Raw genomic sequence first — 24,534 nt, forward strand, 5'->3', positions numbered from 1 at the left:
TGGCGAGCAATTAAGGTTAACAACGGGGAAACAAGGGAGGCGGGGAAAACAAACAGGCAGACGTGGTGAGCTGTCAAACCATCCCAACACACACACACCCACACCAAAAAGACAGGTGATTAGCCCCGAGACCCGACAGTACCCCCCCTCCCAGGAGCGTCACCTGGCGCTCTAGGAAGGGGCCTACCTCGATGCCGCCGGAAGTCCTCAATCAACGAGCGGTCCAGAATGTCCCGGGACGGCACCCAACACCTCTCCTCTGGACCATACCCCTCCCAGTCCACAAGATACTGAAACCCCCTGCCGCGACGCCGCTCATCGAGTAATCTCTTAACCGTATAGGTAGGAGATCCATCCACAAGACGAGGGGGTGGGGGGGTGGGGCGACTGCAAGCAGGATTAAGGGGGGAAGAGAACACAGGCTTGACCCTGGAAACATGAAACACCGGGTGAACCCGACCAAGAGTAGGAGGGAGCTTGAGCCTGATCGCCACCGGACTAACCACCTTGGTGATGCGGAAAGGCCCAATGAATCTGGGTGCCAGCTTACGAGAAGGCGCCCGGAGAGGCAGATCCTTGGTAGAGAGCCAAACCCGTTGACCACACACATAGGTAGGAGGAGAGGACCGGCGACGATCAGCTGCAGCCTTGGTTCTGTCAGAGGTTTGGACCAAAATCCTCCTGACTCTCTCCCAGGTGCGACGGCAGCGCTGGACGAAAGCCAGGGCGGATGGAACCGCTGCGTCGGGTTCCTGTGATGGGAACAGAGGTGGATTATAACCAACAGCACACTCAAAAGGGGACATACCTGACGCGGCCGCAGGAAGGGTGTTATGGGCGTATTCTGCCCAGGAGAGCTGCTGACACCAGGAACTCGGATTGTTGGATGCTAGACAGCGGAGCATTCTTCCTAGATCCTGGTTGGCCCGCTCACACTGCCCATTGGTCTGAGGATGAAAACCAGATGACAGACTAGCAGAGGCCCCAATCTGTGTACAAAATTCCCTCCAGAACCGGGAGACGAACTGGGGACCCCTATCTGAAACAACATCCACCGGTAACCCGTGGAGACGGAAGACGTGATCCACCACCAGTTGGGCGGTCTCCCGGGCGGAGGGTAACTTGGGCAGGGGAATAAAATGAACCGCTTTGGAAAAGCGATCCACCACCGTGAGAACTACAGTGTTTCCCTTCGAAGGAGGAAGCCCAGAGACAAAATCAAGGGCAATGTGTGACCAAGGACGGGAAGGGATAGGGAGAGGATGCAGTAGACCATCAGGAGGGCGATTGACAGGCTTACTTTGGGCACATGTGGGGCAGGCCAACACAAACTGTCTAACATCCGCGGCCATAGTAGGCCACCAAAAACGCTGTCGGAGCACCGAACAGGCGTGAGAGGGCATCAGGCTTGGTGTTCTTTGATCCCGGCCGGTACGAGAGGGCGAAGTTGAATCTGGCAAAGAAGAGCGCCCAGCGGGCCTGACGCGAGCTCAGCCTCTTGGCCGAACGGACGTATTCAAGGTTCTTGTGATCCGTCCAGACCAAGAAGGGCTGCGCTGACCCCTCCAACCAATGACGCCACTCACCCAAGGCCAATCGTACCGCCAGCAGCTCTCGGTTGCCGATGTCATAGTTACGTTCTGCAGGGCTGAGACGATGAGAGAAGAATGCACAAGGATGAACCTTCCCATCATGGAGGGAACGCTGAGATAGAACTGCGCCAACCCCAACGTCCGAAGCATCAACCTCGACAATAAACTGGGCCTCCGGATCTGGAACCATCAGAACAGGTGCAGAGACAAAACGGGACTTTAAAATGTCAAAGGCTACCTGCGCCTCCCGGTTCCACCTGAAGGACACCTTAGTGGAGGTTAAGGCTGTCAGCGGTGCAGCGATCTGACCAAAATTCCGGATGTAACGCCGGTAGAAGTTGGCAAAACCCAGGAAACGCTGCAGAGCCTTCCGGGAGTCAGGGACCGGCCACTGGGCAACAGCTTCAATCTTAGCGGGATCAGGCTTGATCCCCTCCGTAGAAATAATATGGCCAAGGAACGTAACAGACTCAGCGTGGAATTCGCACTTCTCCGCCTTGACAAACAACTGGTTCTCTAGTAACCGCTGGAGAACCCGTCTGACATGCTGGGTGTGTAATTGGAGAGAAGAAGAAAAAATCAAAATATCATCCAAATACACAAAGACAAATTGATTAATCATGTCACCCAACACGCTGTTGACGAGTCCCTGGAAAACGGCTGGAGCATTGGTCAGACCAAACGGAAGAACCAAGTACTCGTAGTGTCCCGAAGGGGTGTTAAATGCCGTCTTCCACTCATCCCCCTCCCGAATGCGCACCAAGTGGTAGGCGTTGCGCAGGTCTAACTTGGTGAAGACCCGAGCTCCCTGTAATAATTCAAAAGCAGAAGACATTAAAGGTAGGGGGTACCTGTTCTTGATAGTAATGTCATTCAAACCTCTGTAATCAATACAAGGCCGCAGGGAGCCGTCCTTCTTCTGAACAAAGAAAAACCCTGCACCAGCGGGAGAGGAGGAATGGCGGATGAGCCCAGCCTGAAGTGACTCACGTATGTACTTGTCCATGGCCTCTCTCTCAGGACCTGAAAGGGAATATAAACGACCCTTAGGCGGAGAAGAGCCCGGGAGGAGATCAATGGCACAGTCGTAAGGGCGATGCGGAGGTAGCGAGGTGGCCCGGGCCCTACTGAAGACCGCCCGAAGATCATGGTACTCCGCCGGAACACCAGTCAGGTCAGAGGGATCCTCCTGAGGAACACAAGACACAGAGACAGGACAAAAAGCAGCACCCAAACATGACACGTGACAAGACTGACTCCAGGCTAAAACAGAATTACTAACCCAATCAATGTGGGGATTGTGCTTGTGCAACCATGGGTGTCCCAGAATTAAAGGAGCCTTAGGGGAATCAATAATAAACAGTTCAATCCGCTCATGATGACTGCCAGCAATATGGAGGTCTATCTTAGGAGTGACGTGGGTGATGGTGGTAAGGGGACGGCCAGCTAATGACCATGCTGAAACGGGACTAACTAAAGGAACAAGTGGGATTCTCCAACGTTGAGCAGAGGCAGCGTCAAGGAAGTTCCCCTCAGCCCCTGAGTCCACAAGGGCGAGACCAGTGTGTAAACGACTCTGGAAGGAGAGTTGGAACGGCAGCTGAGTGCGTGCTGCAGGAGAGCTTGAGCTGAGAACCGTGCCCACCAGGACTCTCCTCCTCACTGGTGGGCCCTGGCTTTTAACGGACACTGAAGGGCGAAGTGGCCTCCCTTGCCGCAGTATAGACACGCCCCCGACGACAGACGCTCCTGCTTCTGCCGTGGTGTAAGCCGTAGACGACCCAACTGCATGGGCTCCTCCTCCGAGGGCTGTCGGCCGGCTGAACTGGCAGAGGAGGACTCTAGGTGGCGCCACGGGGCGGGTGTTTGCCGTCGTTGGCGGCGCCGGCTAAGACGACCCTCAATGCGGAGCGCGAGACTAATGAGCCTATCCAATTCCCGCGGGAGCTCTATGGCCGCGAGTTCATCCGAAATGGCGAAATCCAACCCCTCAAGAAAACGAGTGACCTCGTTTGAACAACGCCAATTGTTTTCACTGAATATCCTTAGCTTTGACAGGATTTTAAGACACTGCATTCATTTTGCCATTCAGGTATTATCTAGTAGACAAATAATGCAACATATTTTATATGTATATCCCACTGCATATCACTGTACCAGAGTTGCAATATAATGCTGTTTTTATTATTTTTATGTTTTGTAAAAATAATTTAACATCTTCATTGGGTTAAATCCCTAATTTTCTTGTCAGTAATGAATCTTTTTAAATGCAACATTATTATTATAAATTTTTTTTAAATAAAAATCGAGTGTTTAATAATGTCTAAATGTACATTAAACAGCAAAACCTAAAAAATAAGCACTTATGACCAGAAATACTGTTTTGAGCAACTAGTAGAGCTAAATACATGTATTTATTAAACATCAACAAGGCCATCTAGTGTTTAAGCAATGGAATTGCATATGAATATTATCTTTCTGGCCACCAAATGCCTCTAATTTAAAGCGTGCCTCTTTGCACTGGAATTTAAACCTAAATACTACAGTTATTGTAGTATAAATTATAACCATATTACAAAATGTTATATTTCAAATGGTCATTCATGGATCATAATTATTGCGCATATTATTTAGTACCATGATCTCTTCAAATTAACTAAACAGGACTGAGTTAACATGTAGTACAGTTATTTTATTGGTTAAAAGTTACACTTAATTGTTTAGTCACTTTTAACTGCTAAGGAGGAGTATGAGAACATAATGCTGTTACATTTTCCAGTATGAAATGCTATTGTAACACAAGTCATTAGTCAACGTAGTTATCCATGCATAATCAATGCACTTTAAGTGTTACAAATTAGAGTTGTGACGTTCACGAACGAACCGATTCTTTTGAACGGCTCATAAACATGAACGATGGGAGCCGAGTCGCGGCTGGAGGGGAGCCGTTCTTTCTGTCGTTCTTTTATCCTATGCGTGTTTCACACAGATTCACACAAATGAGCTCCTCCGCGAGACAGAACAATTGTAGGGGGAGGGGCGCACCCAGCGCAGGCCAACCCTTTATAGCGTGATGATATTAGTTATTAGTTGTGCACGCATCCTTCACGTCCTTCACATCCTGCGTGCCTCTGTCATTGGGTAGGAGCGTTGAAAAAAAAGCTGTTTTGCACAGACATTTATTGCAGCCCACTTTGTTATTGTTCATTGACTTGAAGGGGCTGATGTTTGCAAAGTTTACAGTAGTAATTGTATGTAGACATTTCCATTTTATTTATTCTAACTTTAAATATTTTTTGTTTTCTATCAAAATGTTCTTGTGTGATAACAATGTTCTTGTGTGGAAGTGTTTGTAGTAAAAGCTGTTTTGCACATAAATTCATTGCAGCCGGCTTTGTTTTTGATGTTTATTCGTGAGTAGGTATTGTATGAATAACATAAGTCAACGTAGCTTTACACACACACACACTTTGTACTAAAGGTAAATCCAAAATAGTGATGTCACTGTCTAAGCAGAGGGATTTGTGCAACCCTATGGAATATAGTCCACACATGACAAATGAGGTAATAATCAATATTTCAGAATAATTCAAACTCAGATATTGGTGTGTGATATCTGAGTTTTAATTATTTGACTACAAATCTCACCTCATCATTCTTCCCAGTGATTATTTCCAGGATAAACTGAGATGGCTACAAGCTGGCTTCTTAAAACTGACTAAATATTTAAAAGAGCCATTCTTTTGAACGGCTCTTTGAAAGGAACGGATCGCGAAGATCCGGATCCCTTCAAAGAGCCATAAATCCCATCACTATTACAAATTACTAGAAATCGCTGCAAATATAATGAAACTACTGTCTGTCCCAATTAATACATTTCAAGCATATTGACAAAACGTTTAGTTTAGTACTATTGATAGCTCCATGAACCACGTGACCGCGTGCCGGTGAGATCAAAGCAAAGCAAAGTACAGTACAGCGAGTTTACTCTGCAATATGCAGTGGGATATACATATAAAATATGTTGCATTATGTTGCATTTGTCTACTAGATAATACCTGAATGGCAAAATGAATGCAGTGTCTTAAAATCCTGTCAAAGCTAAGGATATTCAGTGAAAACAATTGGCGTTGTTCATTGGTCGGGCATCGACCAATAAAATGTTCTCATTCGCACCAAAGCCCCGCCCCCAGATCTGCTCTCTCACATCTGCATATATAAGTGCACAAGTGAGTTTTGCAACAGAATACCGCAAAAAGAGTAGCAAAAGTCAGAGCGCTAGGATTTGAACTTGTACTTCCAGATCTGAGAGGTTGTAAGTGCCGACTTGACGTTGTGCAGCGAAACTGAAGTAAAGTGCAAAAGTAAATATGTCGTAAACATGTGTGTATGTCATTTTCTTTGTGTGAATGTCATTCTACACATTTGTGACTATTAATCTACAACTTCCAATTCAAAACACGGGTGTTTTGATCATTGTCTGTGTGTGCAAATTGAAAGATTCAGCTTTTCACATCAGAGCTGTGAGTGTAAATTTTAACTTACAAATACAAATATTAATATGACAAGTTCTCACATTCAGATCTTCAACCTCTCGAGTTTAGCTACTGATTTATCTCCATAGTCCCAGGGACACACAGGTACAGTTGCGCAATTCTCCACCACAGAAGCCGGTCACTGTCAGCTTGCTATATCATAACTCAGAATCTCCTGTAACTAGAAGCGCGAATGAGGCGAATTCGCGTCTACCGCACCGCGAGACCTCCAGACGCTCTATTCGCGTTTGGTGTGAACGCAGCATAAGAGGTCGCTTTCGACGTCACTGGGTCTTATAGGCGCGTAAAATTGCTGGTATTTTTTGTCTAGCTTTCGCAACGCATACTGCACTTTCGGAATTCTTTATTTATTTATTTATTTATTTTTAAATTTTTTGTTACATCTATATTTTTAATTGTTTAATTATTTTAAAATGAATAGTGTACATATTTGGTTAAAATCGATTCCCTATTTTCATTTTTGAAACATTTTTGGTCCGTTTTTCGAACTAAAAGTGACAGCCCTAGTAATTAATGACATGTTTATTTTTGGGTGACCTAGCCAGTTAAACACACCTGAACCAGCTAATCAAGGTTCTTGGGAATTTTAAAACAATAAAGTATTACTAGAAGTTCCAGGCAGGTGTGTTAGAGCTAAACTCCACAGAACACTGGCTTTCCTAGAGCAGGTCTGGACACCCCTGCCTTGCATCAAAATGAATTGTTTTTGGGAGGCAAATTCATTCATAATCTGTCAGTTTATAGTAATACCACATATTTTGTATTTATTGTATTAATAAACCTAATCTTAATCTATCTGTCTTTTTTTTTTCAATTTCCAGTGGCCAGTGAGAGAATAATGTTTTAATACAAGGTTGTGTTGAGTGCAGTTGTTCTTACCTGTGTAGTGGGCACCAAGAGGGTTTCAGTATTTGTCCAAGCACTCTTCTTCAGTATGCAAACATCTTCATAAGTTCTGTAGTGCGGATCCAGTTTGGCAAAGACTGTTGATTCTAATGGGCCTATGGTAATTCTGTATGTCTCAAATTCAGCACAAATCTGTAAACACATGAAGTGCAATGTGTTACAAAAAAAAAAAAAACGGTTTAACAGCAAAAAACAATTCAATTATCAAAATATTAAGTGATTTATTTGTGTGAGTGATGAATAGTGTCATGTTTACCTTTCCAAAAGGGTGAACCTGATTACATATCTGGAGCATTTGTATAATGTGAACAGCTCAGAGTAGTGTCCGGTTTAAAGTCGTTGTGACCACACCGCCATGTTCATAAACAAAGCTTCAAATACTTCCACTGTGCTGAGCCAGGGCTCTCCAAACTCGGTCACATTACATGGTTAGACATGTATTTATTATTTAGCTTTTTGCAATTAGTTAAAATATACATATTCTAACAAATAAAGTGAATCACTTCCGCTTTTGAAAGTCATTATGTATTACTAGTATACAATTAATTTATACAAATAAATATATTTTGCACACAAAATGAGAAAAGAGAGAAACTCGTATTCGCCATTTGATTAGCTATAGGAGGAAGTAGCTGAATGAGAAATCATTCTGCCTCTTAACATCTCTTATTGTAAGCCATATGTATAATAAAAGTAAAGGTAAGTGATAGGACGTTTTATTTTTGGATAAACATTTTACTAATAAATACAATCTCTCTTAAAATACCTTATTGGGTTATGATATTTAAAACAGTTTGGTTTGATCTAGCGCAGAACTAAAACTTTAATGAAATATTTCCCACAATTATAAAATAAATGTATGATTAGCTAGGTCCACACTGGAGAGCTGCTTTATAACAGGAAATCAAGTTATAATTCTAGCGACACTGACTCTGTATTTTCATGTTTAATATTGAAAAGCTATCTATTGCATAAGGACTGTTATATAAATAAACGTGACTGGACATTTCTTTACTGGAGTGCCTGGAGAACCTCAGAGTTCGTGCAAACATCCACATCACTGTAATCAAATATGTTCTTAAGAGCTGCTTTTACATCGCGGTCAGTTTTTGTTGTGTTTATGCAGTTATTGAGAGCAAGGCGTGCAGTATATATTTACATATTCATCCAAGGTTCGGATCGGCTCGGTTTGCTCAAACTGAAGTGCTATCTTCTTCTTTTGAACTGAATCACGAGAGTGTATTACAATCTTGCGCTACAGCGCCACACTGGTCAAACTGCATTATTGGAGGCTTTCACATTAGGCATACGAGATCAAACAACTAACGTTACTCAAAAACATTTGCCGACAATTTTTTTTATCGTCGACGTTGTCGATAATGTCGACTAATTGTTTCATAATTGTTTTATATATATATATATACTCAAGTCAATACCTTACAGAGAGTCGTGCGCTTTCACATCTCCCAACCGCTCAAAATCATCTATTAATGGTGCAGTAAACCGATTACACAATACTAGACTGCAAAAAAAAGGAACCCCAAAACAGAAACTCTAAGAGAAATTAAAGACTTTGACTTAACACAAGAAAAACTTTAGATTTTCTTACCTGGCTGGTACCTCTTGCTCTCATTCGCACCGTCATCAAATGCGTTGGAAATCGTCACTTCCGGTTTTTTTTTAATTACAAAATTAAACACTTTACGTTAGTTTAACGATTGATAATTAAGTAAAATTGAAAATGAAACATTTTAAGTTGATTAAGCACAATACAATTGTGTTTTGGCGGAAAACTAAATATACTTGTGTTGTTTTAACAAAACATATCTGTGTAAAACGAACAGTGCCACAAATCCATTTTTTTGAGTGTAGATTAGTACTGCTTTTTCACAATCAATCTATTTTTCTGTGTTTTTTCTCCAGGTGGCTTCTCATTGGAGTCCGTCCTTAGCTTACAAGCGCTTGTCAAACTCTCCAGAATGAACAGAGCATTTAACAGGAGAAAGGGTAAGGTAATAGAGTTGATGTTCCTGCATTGTCAGCTGCCAATATGCCAACAAGCCTGCCTGACTGATGGACACAAATGTTCATTTATGCCAGCTGCTTGTACTACAGAATTCACTGTTACATAAAATTTACCTGAAACCAATGTATTTGAAGAACATGTTAGCTAAATGTTTTGCATTTGATAGCTAATTACATTCTTTAGCTGCACCATAAGGGATGCAGTTCCTGGAGGTTTTAGCTAAAACAACTACTTCACCTAGAAGAACCTCTGACTATTTAGTTTCAACACATTTTCTTTAGGGAAGTAATGACTTCCAGGCCTGAATTAAAGCTTGTTGAAATGGGATGCACACTCAAGTAACCCCCCACACCTCAGGTTTTCAAAGCTTCATTTCTGACACTCATTTCTGCATTTCATTTCCAATTCCAAACCTCCCCTACACACGCATTTTGCCCAATTTGAACACTGTGGACAGTCCTGGATTGATAGGTGACACAGGTAAGCCTACTTTGCACAGAAAGTGTGCCTTCTAGGCTAATGTTTTATTAATGGCGATGTCAGAGGAGTCTCTGGACTTGCTGGTGTGGTCACAGCCCATATTTGGCGAGTTTATCTCCAGCCACAGACACGGCAGTAGTAGGTTGCTTTGAATATTTCATAGCTCTCATTTGGGATTCACTCATTGCCTGGAATTATTAAGTCTAAACAGACACTTTTACACACAGAAGATGATAATGCTGCTTAACGAACTAGAAATTATGTGAGCCCTCGCATTCATTGACCTTTATAGTCACCAAGGGACTCTTTAATGTGTATAAACAGTTCTGCTGAATGCACAGTGTTAATCACAAAAGGTTCAAAAGGAATATTAAAGATTTTAGGCATAAATAGAAATACTGTATGAGTTGATTCATGCTTCTGCTTTAATATATATATATATATATATATATATATATATATATATATATATATATATATATATATATATATATATATATATATATATTCTGAACCTGTTTAAGAATGTATCCATGTTTACATAAAAAAAATTCCTCCAGTTCAGTCGGAAAGCTAAGTTTGGACTCATATTATAGAACAAAACATACGTTTGAAAATTGCAATTCTAAAAACCATTTCAAAATTATTTCATTGCATTCTTAGGTGATTATGTGATCGAAAGATTGGTGACATTATAACATTATATATTCTGACATTAATTGATTTAAATCAAGTCAGAATTGAACTGAATCAGGAGTTTCTGAATAAGAACTGTGTTAAGAAATCTTTGGCTGTTACTTAAAGTAATTTTAAATTTCTAAATAAAAAAATAATACTTTAAATATTGAAAATGTTTTGTATGTAAGCTTCATATGTAATTTCATGTAATTTATATATATATATATATATATATATATATATATATATATATATATATATATTGTAACGACAAGAAGCTCAACAAGTGATAAGGTTGGGAGCAGGCTTCACTATGTTTTTTTTAGATTTTCAGAGTGCTGGCCTTATATAACACATATGAAACAAAGTAAAGAGGCCGCACTATGCATATAAAACGTACTCGGTTACTAACGTAACCTCGGTTCCCTGAGATGAGGGAACGAGTACTGCGTAAGCTAGCTTACGCTATGGGAAAAGGTCCCCTTTTCTCGAGAATATGAAGCCAAAAATTATCCTTAATTTTTAAATAATGTAAAACGCAGTGCTGCAGCACAGCAGACCCAAGCGAAGCGGCTCGCGCGCTTATTGGCTGTGCTGCGGCAACTGCAGCAACCTATGGTGAGGCGGCGGAGAGTAACGAACCAATGGGGGCGCTTCGCGCCCATTGGACGTCAGAGCGCGCCAAAATAGGCGTGGCTGGAACTATATAAGCCACCGCTTCACCATAGGGATCAGGTTTTAAATCGACTGAAGCGATCACCCGGTCCGAGCACATAGCACGGCAGGTTATGCAGTACTCGTCCCCTCATCTCAGGGAACCGAGGTTACGTTAGTAACCGAGTACGTTCCCTTTCGAGAGTACTCTCGTACTGCGTAAGCTAGCTTACGCTATGGGAACACAATGTAAAACGCCGTGCGTGCTCGGGAACTTCGACCTGTCACAGCCCGAGGCGAGAGCTCGGGGCTTTATAGCAGGAGAAATCCCAGTCCCAACAGCCAACCTTAGTGAGCTTTATATAGGGAACGAAAAAAGGGGGACGTGATAAGGCTTAGCACGTCTATATAGAAAGTACCCTGGCCTGCAGGGCAGGGACTTGCAGATTATAGAATCTAATAAATGTGGACGGAGAGGCCCAGCCTGCCGCCGCACAGATATCATCCAGTGGTATCCCGCAGGACCACGCCCATGACGAGGCCATACCTCGGGTGGAATGGGCTCTGATGCCGAACGGGCAGTGAAGGCCCTTAGATTTGTAAGCCAGCGAGATAGTGTCTACTATCCATCGCGATAGGCTTTGCTTCGTGGTGGCGAGACCTCGGGTGCGCCCACCAAAGCATATGAAGAGCTGGTCCGACCTCCTGAATAAGGCGGAGCGCGCAATATAGGTTTTAAGAGCCCTGACGGGGCAGATGAAGCTCGCGTTGCTTTCGTCGCTTTGCGAGGAAAGGGCTGACAGCGAGATGACCTGCGCTCTGAACGGTGTTGAGAGCACCTTGGGGACATAGCCGTGTCTTGGTCTGAGAATGACTCTGGAGTCATTAGGCCCAAACTCGAGACAGTCAGCGCTTGCAGATAGCGCATGTAAATCCCCCACTCGCTTGACTGAGGCCAGAGCCAGTAGAAAAGCGGTTTTGAACGAAAGAAGCTTCATATCAACAGACTGAAGCGGTTCAAAAGGGGGGCCCTTTAAGGCCTCTAGGACTGTAGACAGGTCCCAGGAAGGGATTGAAGGGGGTCGGGGAGGGTTCATCTGACGAGCTCCCTTAAGGAAACGAATGACCAGTTCGTTTTTTCCCAGTGATAGGCCGGCCACCGGAGCATGAGAAGCTGCAATGGCTGCCACATACACTTTGAGCGTAGACGGGGATCTGCCCGCATCTAAACGCTCCTGTAGGAAGGAGAGTATCTCCGTCACGTCACATAAGTGAGGGTCTAGGTTCCGTGTCCCGCACCAGGTGGAGAACACTGACCATTTCTGCGCGTATAGGCACCTGGTTGAGGGTGCTCTGGCTTCCGTAATGGTCTTTAACACTCCCTCAGGGAGGTTCCCGGGAACCCGTTGAGGGACCATACATGAAGGGCCCAAAGTTCGGGGTGGGGATGCCAGAGCGCGCCCTTCAGCTGCGTGAGGAGATCTTTCCGCAGCGGTATTGGCCATGGGGCTGTACTGGACAGCTGCATCAGCTCGGAGAACCAAGGTTGGGTCGTCCAGAGTGGGGCTACTAGCAGCATAGCACATCTGCTCTTCCTGACCCGATCGATGACCTGCGGTAGCATCGCGACCGGTGGGAAGGCATAAAGCGGGCGTCTGGGCCAATCGAGGGCCAGCGCGTCCCTGCTCTTTGAAAAATATATTGGGCAATGAGCATTGTCTTCTGAGGCGAAGAGGTCGACCTCTGCCCTGCCGAAGATGCTCCACATCAACTGAACCGTCTGTGGGTGAAGAGACCACTCCCCAGGGGGAACATTCGCCCTGGAAAGCATGTCCGGGCCCCGGTTCAGGATGCCAGGTACATGCGCTGCCTTTAGCGAGCGCAGATTGTAATGTGCCCATGTCAGAAGACGCTCGGTCAGGGTGTGCAAGGTTTCTGACCTGACACCACCCTGGCGATTTATGTAGGCCACCACTGACATGCTGTCTGATCTGACCAGAACGTGGTGGCCCTTTAAAAATGGGAGGAAAGCTTTCAGGGATAGTTCGACCGCTATCATCTCCAGACAGTTTATGTGTAACAGTCGCTCCGGGCTCGACCAGAGGCCGGAGGCAGACCTGCCCTCGTACAGGGCGCCCCAACCGAGGTTGGATGCATCTGTCGAGACTACTTTCCATTTCGAGACAGCGCCCGTGCTTACGCCTAACTGATACCAGTTGGCTATTTTCCAAGGGGCCAGAGCTGTGATGCAGCCGTGGGTCACCCTGATGCGCGCGCGGCCGGAAATCCAGGCGCGCGCTGGAACACGGTCTCTGAGCCAGCGCTGTAGTGGGCGCATGCGCAGCAGGCCCAGTTTGAGAACCGCAGAGGCTGATGCCATCAGACCTAGCATTTCCTGAAATCGTTTGAGCCGGCTAAATGCTGAATAGTGAGAGCGCGCTGTGACGTCAGACGCGCTGTACATGTCACAGAGTCTATGTCTATCCCTAAAAAGGAAATCCTCTGGCTGGGAGACAGAGCGCTCTTGACAGTGTTGATCGTGAGACCCAGGCATTCTAAATGGCTGAGGATCCAGGATCTGTGTGTCGTCAGTAGTTCCTCGGAATGGGCTAAAACTAGCCAGTCGTCGAGGTAGTTCAATACTCGCACTCCCCGCATTCTCAGGGGTGCGAGAGCGGCATCCATGCACCGTGTAAACGTACGGGGCGCTACGGAGAGGCCGAATGGAAGAACCATGTACTGATAAGTCTGCCCCTCGAAGGCGAATCTCAAGAATGGCCTGTGATGGGGTGCTATTTGAATGTGAAAGTAAGCGTCTTTCAGATCCACTGAGAAAAACCAATCCCTCGGGCGAATTTGCGCGAGTATTTGTTTGGTAGTTAACATTTTGAACGATCGCGTCATAAGCGCTTTGTTCAAACGTCTGAGATCTAGGATGGGTCTGAGACCGCCATCCTTTTTGGTACGAGGAAGTAGCGGCTGTAAAAGCCTGACTCGCGCTGCACAGGGGGGACAGTTTCTATCGCCCCTTTTGCAAGAAGGTTTATCAGTTCGGCGCGAAGGACGTGTGTCATTTCGCTTTTCACTTTCGTTTCGACCACGGCGCGTGAAAACGGCGTTTGTGTGCAGGCGTGCGTGCATTGTAACAGGCTCGTTTACTGCAGTATAGACATCTCCAACCGCCTTTAGTGAGGGGATTGGAGGAAGCATGTGAGGTTTCTTGTGTGGTGGTCCGGCCGCAGTGGGACTTAACCACAGTCTTTTCAGCCCGAAGGTCAGGAGGGCTTCGGAGGCTCGGGGTTCAGCACAATCCTGGGCCGAGGTCCCCGTCTCTCTGGCGGTTTGCGGCTCGTAGAGCGAGAGCGGTGCTGGGTTTTGGTCGCTGGGCGAGACTGTAAGTCTGGCTGCGATGGCTTCGAGGTCTGAGGGGGCGGCGCATTTCTACGGCGTCCCGCAGCAGAGCTAGAGCGTTTCGGCAGGAAGTGTCTCATTGCCTGTGACGTTTTCTGAGCCTCAGTGAAGCGTTCAGCGAAACCCTTAACCGACTGGCCAAAGAGGCCGGAAGGCGAGATAGGAGAGTCGAGAAAGGCGGATTTGTCGGCGTCTTTCATCTCCGTGAGCGTGAGCCAGAGGTGTCGCTCTAAAACAGCGAGGCTTGCCATGCTTCGGCCGATCGCTTGTGCTGTGGTCTTTGTCGCACGCAGGGCTAGATCAGTAGCGCTGCGGAGATCTTTAAAGTCATAGGTATCTGGGGCAGACTCGTCCAGGTTACGGAGAAGTCTGGCCTGAAAAACCTGCAGCACAGCCATGGTGTGTAGAGCCGAAGCAGCTTGACCAGCGAGAGCTGAGGTGGTGCGGCATGGCTTGGATGGATGCACAGGCTTCGACCGCCATCCAGCGGCTGAGGGCGGGCAGAGGTGTGCAGCAATAGCCTCCTCGAGAGGGGGGAGGCTCTCGTAACCGTGGTCTCGGGCGCCGTCGACAGAGGAGAGCGCTGACGAGACAGAAGTCTTCAAGCGTGCGGAGAATGGGGCTTTCCACGACTTCGTGAGTTCATTGTGAACTTCCGGGAAGAAGGGGGCGTTTCTTTGCGGAGGGGCCGAAGGGCGCCCCTGCAGGAACCATTCATCCAGCCTGCTTTTAGCGGGCTCGTCTGGAGGAGACCAGTCGAGCTGAAGGTCGCTGACAGCCCTTGTAAGCACGCGAGTAAGCTCCGCGTCGATATCGGCGCGTTGTCCGGTGCAGCTGGGTGCTGTAGAGGGGGGGGGGGTCCGCAATGGAGCCCGACCATTCCTCACTACTGGACGCGGCGAGAGAAAGGCTGTCGTGTCTGTCCTCTTCCGCCTCAGGCGCTCCGAAGGAGAAGGGGGCGCTGGTGAGCAGGGACTGGCGCTGCTCGTCCACGAAGAGGACAGGCGAAGGAGAGAGAGCGGGCGAGGCACGCGGGGAGTGTTCCGGCGTGAGCTCGCGTGTAGCAGTATGCTCAGGCATTCTCTGATCGCGGCGTTTCTTACGCGGCACTTGAGAGAGAAGAGGCGGAGCGGGTGGAGCATCGTGGCTGGTTTGAGCTAATCGAGCCCGCAGGGTCGATATAGCCATGTCGTCGCACTCAGGGCAGCCGCCCTTGAAGAGTGCGCTCTCAGCATGCTCGCGGCCCAGGCAGGAGACACAGATGATGTGGCGGTCCTCGCTGGGCAGAGGGCCTCGGCAGGAAGCGCAGGCCCGAGGCATTTGAAACAACGCCTCGAATTCTGGAGGAAAAAAGTGTGATGCAGCGGCAAACACACTAGCTTTGAAAAGGATATAGTCACGCCGGATGGCGCAGCAGGAAGCGAGTGCTGAAGGCGGTTTCGAGATGAAGCACGAGCCGGCGTCCTCAGATCTGCGTTGCAGTGCTATCCCGCTGAGAGGCTTTTCGACGGCGTGTAGAGGCTTCTCCGGAGAAGACAGCGAAGTGCAGGTGAGATCGCTGAAGGAGATGAAATCTGATCCCTATGGTGAAGCGGTGGCTTATATAGTTCCAGCCACGCCTATTTTGGCGCGCTCTGACGTCCAATGGGCGCGAAGCGCCCCCATTGGTTCGTTACTCTCCGCCGCCTCACCATAGGTTGCTGCAGTTGCCGCAGCACAGCCAATAAGCGCGCGAGCCGCTTCGCTTGGGTCTGCTGTGCTGCAGCACTGCGTTTTACATTATTTAAAAATTAAGGATAATTTTTGGCTTCATATTCTCGAGAAAAGGGGACCTTTTCCCATAGCGTAAGCTAGCTTACGCAGTACGAGAGTACTCTCGAAAGGGAACGTTTATTTTGCACAAACGCGTTTCGGCGTGTGCCTTCTTCAGTGTGCAATCAGGAAAGCTTGTAACCAATCTTAAATACCCACACCCATTGTCATTGACACACCCATCGTCGTCATCATCATCAAAAGTGATACCAGGACCAATGGTGTCGCTATATACTGCAATATAATACACATAATACATCAAGAATTTTAACACATTCCATACACATGTAGTATTAACCTGCATTTATAGGAAACAGCTTAGTGACAGATCTTCATTCATCCCGTGCGGGATGCAAGTATTCAAATTAAAAATATGCCAAGCCTCTCGCTGCAAGAGGAGGTTCTCACGGTCTCCACCTCTTGGAGGCCGATTGACCAGCTCCAAGCCCATAAATTTGAGCATGTTGGCATTATGTCCCACAGAATTAAAGTGTCTTGCAACTGATGATTTATCGTCATTCTTTCTGATGGCACATTTGTGTTCGAAAATTCGGGTTTTCAATTGTCGCTTTGTTTTGCCCACATAAAGTAAACCACAAGGACACGTTAGTAGATACACAATAAAAGTTGATAGACATGAAAAGTCTGCCATGTTGAAAAGTTCTCCCATGGCTCCCAATTATGCAAACTTATTTATGGGCAAATTCGAACAGGATTTTATCCATAACAATAATCCTTTTAAACAACAATTAAAAGTGTGGTACAGATACATAGATGATATTTTTTTTGTGTGGTCGGGTTAAAAAGAGGAATTGTCTGCCTTTCATGGTTTTGTTAATACGAGATTGCCAGCAATCAAATTAACATTGACCCATGACGATACGCTCTTGCCCTTTTTGGATGTTTTGGTAAGGAAAGTAGAGAATGTGTTACACACTGAAATTTATCGTAAGGAAACGGATCGTAACTCCTTCCTACATTTCCAGAGTTTCCATCCACCTGCTCTCAAACGCAGTTTGCCTTACAGTCAACTATTAAGAGTACGCCGTATTTGTGATGATGATGAGGTGTTTGAGCGACAAGCAAATGAATTATGTCAAAGATTTATTGACAGGGGATACACACATAATTTAGTACGTGACTGTTTGGAACGCGCACGCAGCATCCAACGTACTGATCTGTTGACCAAACGGACTGATAAGAATAACGCTAACACTGCAGTGACTTGTGTATCCACGTATGGTCAGATTTCAAATAACTTAAAGAATATTGTACATCGCCATTGGCACATTCTAAGTAGTGACCCGAACTTGGGTGACACGTTCCAAGATCCGCCGCGCAGCTGCTTTAAACGTGCACCCAACCTCAGAGATCAGCTAGTGCGCTCGCACCTTTCTGCGCCAACTCACTCGCCTTTTCCCTTTAGAATACCATACGGGAATTTCAAATGTTTGAATTGTGCTGCTTGTAATTCTATGATCACAGAAAATTCCTTCACACATCCAAAAACAGGCAGGGTGTATAAAATAAAGGGCAGAATCACATGTCTATCAACTTTTATTGTGTATCTACTAACGTGTCCTTGTGGTTTACTTTATGTGGGCAAAACAAAGCGACAATTGAAAACCCGAATTTTCGAACACAAATGTGCCATCAGAAAGAATGACGATAAATCATCAGTTGCAAGACACTTTAATTCTGTGGGACATAATGCCAACATGCTCAAATTTATGGGCTTGGAGCTGGTCAATCGGCCTCCAAGAGGTGGAGACCGTGAGAACCTCCTCTTGCAGCGAGAGGCTTGGCATATTTTTAATTTGAATACTTGCATCCCGCACGGGATGAATGAAGATCTGTCACTAAGCTGTTTCCTATAAATGCAGGTTAATACTACATGTGTATGGAATGTGTTAAAATTCTTGATGTATTATGTGTATTATATTGCAGTATATAGCGACACCATTGGTCCTGGTATCACTTTTGATGATGATGACGACGATGGGTGTGTCAATGACAATGGGTGTGGGTATTTAAGATTGGTTACAAGCTTTCCTGATTGCACACTGAAGAAGGCACACGCCGAAACGCGTTTGTGCAAAATAAACGTTTTATATGCATAGTGCGGCCTCTTTACTTTGTTTCATTAACGACAAGAAGCTCACATGATTTTTTTTAAGTCATTGTAAGCTTTTAGTTGATTTAAACTGGTTTAAATCTCCCTAACTGAACAAAACCCCCTGAATAAGACTCTCAAATCAGACCTTGCTGACCAGTAGAAACTAGCTTTGTGGAACACTATAAGGATGACCTTTATTTAGGGGGAAAAGCAGAGTTTTTGCAAAACATTTTGCAAAAGGTCAAGTATAAACTAATGTTCTTAAGATAAATAACAGGATACAGGGTAATAACTTTGGCAGCAGGTTGTATTTTAACATTTAATGTGCATTAAGTGATCTCATCTGTGCTCTTGCATTTAACCTGTTGTTTTGTATTGCTTACCCTTTATGATTATTTGTGTTTAAATTGACAGCTAATTGGTGGGAGCATTACAAAATGACCTTTAGACCTGAGCTCTGGACAGAGATGTCCTGCGGTGCAGTAACCTTTTCATAATTCAGCAAGGTACTGGGAGATGCAAAGGGTAAAGCTAAAAAAGGGTAAAGCTGTCTCCTTTGCACCACGTTTGTTATTTTTGAGTTCAAAGGCCAATGAGCTACATGAACCTGTTAATTGCACTGTTGTGGTTTCACTCACTTTCTTTAGTATTGAAAAATAATGCAATGGCCTAGTAGATTGCTATTATTAATCTGGAGGTTGCATGACTTATCAGTTTTCTCCAAAGAACTGAACTGTAGTTTTTTATTTCTTTTTTGCTGTACAGTGTCGGGATTCCATATGAATGTATGTAAGGTTATCATTAAATTATTGAGATTCTCATAATCTGCTTGATATATAAATAACATTGCATTAGCCTTCATTTAATTTGTGGTGTTTAAGACAAACATTACAATTACTCTTGCTGAACAGACTCCTAAAGCCCCATGCAGCTTGTTGAGGAGAGTTTTTCAGTAATATCTTTTGGTTTATGTTGGCACATAATTTTGGGGATCTAAGAACCTTTTTTTGTTTCCTTTTTTAAATGCTGGAATTTAATGATTTTCATGAGCTTTGGATCTATTAATGGTTCTTACATGCTACGTGGAGCTACTACTAAGCATCAATATACAGCATGACCAGTGTAGTCTGGTCACCAAACAAATGATTTGTTTGATCTGTTATTTTTGAGTGAGAACTTTTTAATAAATCAAAAAACATACAGAGTGACCAGTTTTGTCCGATTCCTTGTAGAAACGAATAAACAAATCAACAAAGAAATGAATGAATGAATAAAGTGTTACAACATTTTTTTTATTTGAATTTAGTATTTTTATTTGATATATAGTTATAGTTATAGTTATATAGTTAACAGTAAACATACCTCTTAAAAGATTTGCATATTGCATATATTTATGTTTGTCTTGTTCAAATATGATGATAATCTCATCATTTGGCTGTAGCCTACTGAGGACATGAAGTATAATAATTGTCAACTGTGCTAGTAAGTTTTGCACAGGCAAGCATTGTCATTTTCTTGAGGAACTGTTCAAATCTAGTTTTGTTTTAAAACATTTGTGCCACCCAAACTAAGCAGTTGAGTTTTTCTAGTGTCCTCATGACATACTGCAGCAGGGAATATCTGAGTGCTCGTCCTCTCTGTGTTGAGCATTAATTGGTGTGCAGTACCTTTGAGCTGATCAGAGTTCAGCTGATTAAAGTGTGAGTGTGTGTGTGTGTGTGTGTACACCCCTGCGTGGTGATGAATGCTGAAGAGCCTGTGTTATAAGGGTGTCACATAAACAGAGAGCTGTCTCCTCTTCGGCACAGGATTGGACGGCTTGTCAGCTTCATTATATTATAGTTTTTTTGTCGGCATCGCAGTTCTTATACTCTAAGGGCCATCTCTCTTACTCGCTGTCTCTCTTGGTCTTGGTCTCCTTCACCATCTCTTAATCTTTCAATCTGTCTTCCTCTCTTTCTCTCCCACTGTTTTTTAAGTTTCTCTACATTTTTCTAAAGATGGGCCCTTCTGAGTCAGGTATACCTCACAGCAGCATGCACTGACCATAGAGGTCTCCTTTTGCCAACTCATCAATCCACATTTTCATAAAAGGAATTAAAATAATAGTAAGAAATAATCACAACAATAAAAGCTGAGAACCAACACTTTTAAATGATTTTAAAACTGGTAAAAGGGTTATATGATGCTGCTAAAAAGAACATTATTTGGTTAAATGAAATGTGTTTATATGGTTTAAGGTTCAAAAAACGCATTACTTTCCACATACTGTACATTATTGTTTCTCCTCTATGCCCCGCCTTCTGAAACACGTCGATTTGTACAAAGCTCAATGGTCTGTAAACCGAGGTGTGCTGATTGGCCAGCCATCCAGTGCGTTTTGATTGGCCGAATAACTCAAGTGTGTGATGGAAATCTTACGCCCCTTAACATATTGTGATCCCCTGTTCGGCCGGATCGATGAGACATAAACATTAAACCCCATTATAAATGTGATATAAACATGATTTCTAGTCCTGTCCTCTTTTGGAAGGCCAAACAAAGTAGTTTCACTTTCTCAACGAAACAGCGTCACACACCACGGCCTTAAGTGAGCAGAGGCCGGCTTGAGAATGGTGCGGCCGGCAGATTCTATGAAGGAGTGTCCGTAACCACATGTAACCACCCCGGGCTGGACCCCGATCTGGCGATCCACAGTGCTAAGTTGATGTATTTCCTCAGCAACCAGCACAGATCAGTGCCAGACATGACAAAGATGATATAGCCTCTTTCTGAAGACCAAACAAAGTAGTTTCACAATGAAACACACAGCGTCTATACGACATGGCGGCGGCGGCAAAAACAATACAACAATGAGAATAAAAGGCACGCCTTCTTTCTTTGCGTGAACATCTGGGCGGTGTTATGCAAATCTTCCCACATAGTGATGTAGTGATGTGGGGGCGTGTTAGAACAGGGGATGTGGACGAGTCTTAACTTTTTTATAAAGAATATCTCTTTGGATTTGAGACTTTAGTCTTTGACACTTTACAGATCTTCTTTATGCACCAAGAGCTTGTAACACTACAAAAAGAAAGGAAAAATTTTAATCACATTATATAACCCCTTTAAGAATAAATAAATAATGAGGATACATAAAGCATAGGCATAGCACGGTGCTCATTCAATAAATGCACAACTAAACAGATGTGTTTTAAGTCTAGATTTAAATGTGGCTACTGTTTTAAAATACCTGATCTCTTCTGGAAGGTGATTCTACCGTGGGTAGCATAAAAGCTAAAAGCAGACACCCTGTTTTGAGTGAACCCTTGGTATTTCTAACTGACTTTATCCTAATGTCCTAAAGACATGAACAAGTCAACAAGTCTTAACTGGAAACAAAAAATCTCATTCTTTACAATGTTTTTCAGATGATAGTATGCTGATTTAGATACTGCTTTGACATGACTACTGAAACTAAGGTCTGTCTCCAGAATCACACCAAGATTCTTTGTTGCTTTGGCAGAGGGATCAGTGGGGCTGTAGTCATTAGGAAATAAGGTTAGGTGAATCTGGGTTCTCTTACGAGAGCTCTCTCGTACTGCGTCTTAGCTAAGACGCTACGGGAAAAGTCTCTTTTCACGAAATACTGAAGCAAAAAATTATCCTTAATTTTGTATTTTTGTAAAGCGCATTTGCAGCAGTACACAGCCATAGGCGAGACGGCTCGTTCGCTCATTGGCTTGTTCTGCGGCAACTGCACAGCCTATCGAGCGCAGGCTGATGCAACATCAGACCATTCTTGCCACTTCCCGCCGAAACGGGTGTGGCTCAACCTATAAAAGGAGCTCGAAAAGGCTGACTCACCTGATTTTTCATCTCTTCAGCGAAGCTCACGCATCACTGGATCACGAGGAAGCAAGTGCCGTCTGGAAGAGCATATCAGCAGGACGAGCCATCCTGAAGCCGCTGGCACCGCCGCCTTCCACTGCCGTTCCTGCTGCGCTATCCGGCGCCCATATCCTTTACAATCCTTGTTCTGTAATATTCTGTGTGTGTGTTCGCCCTGCGACGCACATTCACAAAAGAGCTGCGTCTTTTTAAAGATGCCTTCGTGCGGCTCGTGCAGAACCCCGCTCAGCGAAGGAGATCGTCACGTCATCTGCGTCTCCTGTCTGGGTGAAGACCATGCAGCGCTCGCGCTCGCTGATGGCGGATGCCCTCATTGCGAGTTGATGCCTATGGTGACTCTGAGGACTCGCCTGGCATCCTTCTCGAAGCCTGCATCATCCGCTGCGCCGCAGCGCCGTAAGAAGCGCAGCTCGCAGCGCCTACCAGAACCGCCTCCAGCTCGGCCGAGCTTGCCGGTTCCCTCCGCTTCGCCGGTCTCCCCTGCATCGCTTCCCGATGCTCAGCGTCCGCTGCTTGCCGACGCGTCATCGGAGGAAGTGGATCTCAGGCCCGCGTCGGAGGAAGAAGACACGTGCTCTCTGCTTGCTTTGGGCAGTGAGGGTTGGGCGAGCTCCGTGGATCTCGCGCCCGCTGCTCAGAGGCCCAGCAGACGGGGGGATATCGATAAGGAGCTGATGCGTGTACTCTCGTTGGCCGCGACGAGCCTCGGCCTCGAGTGGTCTGCACCAGCGCCCCCTTCACGTTCTCGGCTGGATGGTAGCTATCTTCTGGATGAGCGCTCTTCCTCAAGCTCAAAACACGCCCCTTTTCTTCCTGAGCTTCACGAAGAAGTGGCGAAGGCTTGGGACGCTCCATTCTCGGCGAGAATCCGCTCATCTGTTTCGTCAGCATTCTCCACACTGGACGGTGCTAAGAACAGAGGCTACCTGTCACTTCCGCCGGTGGAACAGGCTATAGCAGCGCACCTTTGCCCGCCCTCTGCTGGACAGCGGACTAAGGCGGCGTTGCCATCCAAAGCCTGCCGCATGACGTCATCGCTGCTCGCACGGATATTCTCTGCTGCTGGGCAGGCTGCGTCTGTGTTACACACCATGGCGACGCTACAGATTTTCCAGGGCGATCTTCTCCGCAAGCTGGATGAGATGGGACCTGAAGCGATCTGTCTCGCGGATCTGAGGAGTGCTTCGGATCTCTCCCTCCGCGCTACTAAGTCCGCTGCACAGGCCATGGGACGGGTTATGGCTTCCGCTACGGTGGCTGAGAGGCATTTGTGGCTGACGCTTTCTGACATCAAGGAGTCTGAGCGCGCTGCGTTTCTTGACGCTCCGCTAACTCCTGCCGGCCTCTTTGGATCTTCCGTAAACGAGTTTGTGGAGAGATTCGCCGAGGACCAGAAAGCTTCACAGGCGTTCAAGCACTTCTTGCCGAAGCGCTCCAGTTCTGCAGCTAGCCGCTCTAGACCGGCCCCACAGAGCTCTCAGTCACGCCCACCGCCTCCTGCTGCTCCATCTAGACAGCGTCAGCAACGCAGCTCGGGACCCCGTTTTCGCTCTTCGAGCCGTCGCCCCGCGCCGCGGGAGCCGCGGCAGAGGATTGCGGTGAAGCCAGAAGCCCCGAAAGCATCCTAGCACTGCTGGGAAAGCGCCGGTGTTCGAGTTCCGCTGCGGCCGAGCTCTCACCCAAGCACGCCGCTGTTGCAGTTCCAAGAGTTGTGACTGCCTCAGTGTCTTCTGCAATGCGCAAGCCTGCACGAGTGCCCGCTTGCCTGCACACAAAAGCCGTTATCACGGCTACCCAGATGTTTCACAAAAAGAGTGTTTTTTCTGGTGTTCCGGCCACGGCCGATGGTGCTATAAATGTTGTGACGATGCCCACTCCTCAGTGCCCATCTCCACATGTAAGCACAGCCCTACACACAGGGCCTGCGCCCATAATGTCGACTCAAGTCGGTCGCACACACTACATAGTAAACGTGCCCACCCCTCAGTGCCCACAATTACTATGTCACACGCGTCATGTGGTTTCTGTAAAAACGAAACCCGTGCACGCTCGTCCGGCCACGGCCAATGGTGCTTTAAATGCAGTGACGATGTCCACTACCCAGTGCCCATCCCCGCATGTAAGCACAGCCCTGCACACAGGGCTAGCGCACATAAGATCGACACAGATCGGTCGAGCGCGCCGCATAGTAAACGTGCCCACTTCCCAGTGCCCACATACACTATGTCACTTATGGCGCGGGGCTTCTGTAAAAACGAGGCCCGTGCACGTACATTCTGCACAGGCAGACGGCGAGTTGAAAGTGGTAAAAGTGCACACATGCAGCCCACGGTTACTCGCAGATATATCGAGTCCCACGGGACCCGCTCAGCCTCCCTCCAGTCGGTTAAGCGCCGGAACGGGGTCGAGGAT

The 24,534-nt window shown here is 46.0% G+C and overlaps 1 protein-coding gene across 4 annotated transcripts in view; it reads left to right on the forward strand.

Moving 5' to 3' along the window:
- LOC132151356 (PTB domain-containing engulfment adapter protein 1-like) overlaps positions 1–24,534 on the forward strand; it is a 61,502-nt gene that overhangs the window by 22,928 nt on the left and 14,040 nt on the right. For 3 of the 4 annotated variants that reach the window (XM_059559451.1, XM_059559455.1, XM_059559452.1), the window contains exon 2: positions 8,978–9,061. In XM_059559451.1, coding sequence (XP_059415434.1) covers positions 8,978–9,061 — 84 coding nt within the window. Of the gene's footprint in view, positions 1–8,977; positions 9,062–9,537; positions 9,561–24,534 lie in introns of all 4 variants that reach the window. The other variant, XM_059559453.1, reaches the window with a different exon arrangement.

This window comes from Carassius carassius, chromosome 10 (assembly GCF_963082965.1).
Source record: "Carassius carassius chromosome 10, fCarCar2.1, whole genome shotgun sequence".
NCBI classification, from domain to species: domain Eukaryota; kingdom Metazoa; phylum Chordata; class Actinopteri; order Cypriniformes; family Cyprinidae; genus Carassius; species Carassius carassius.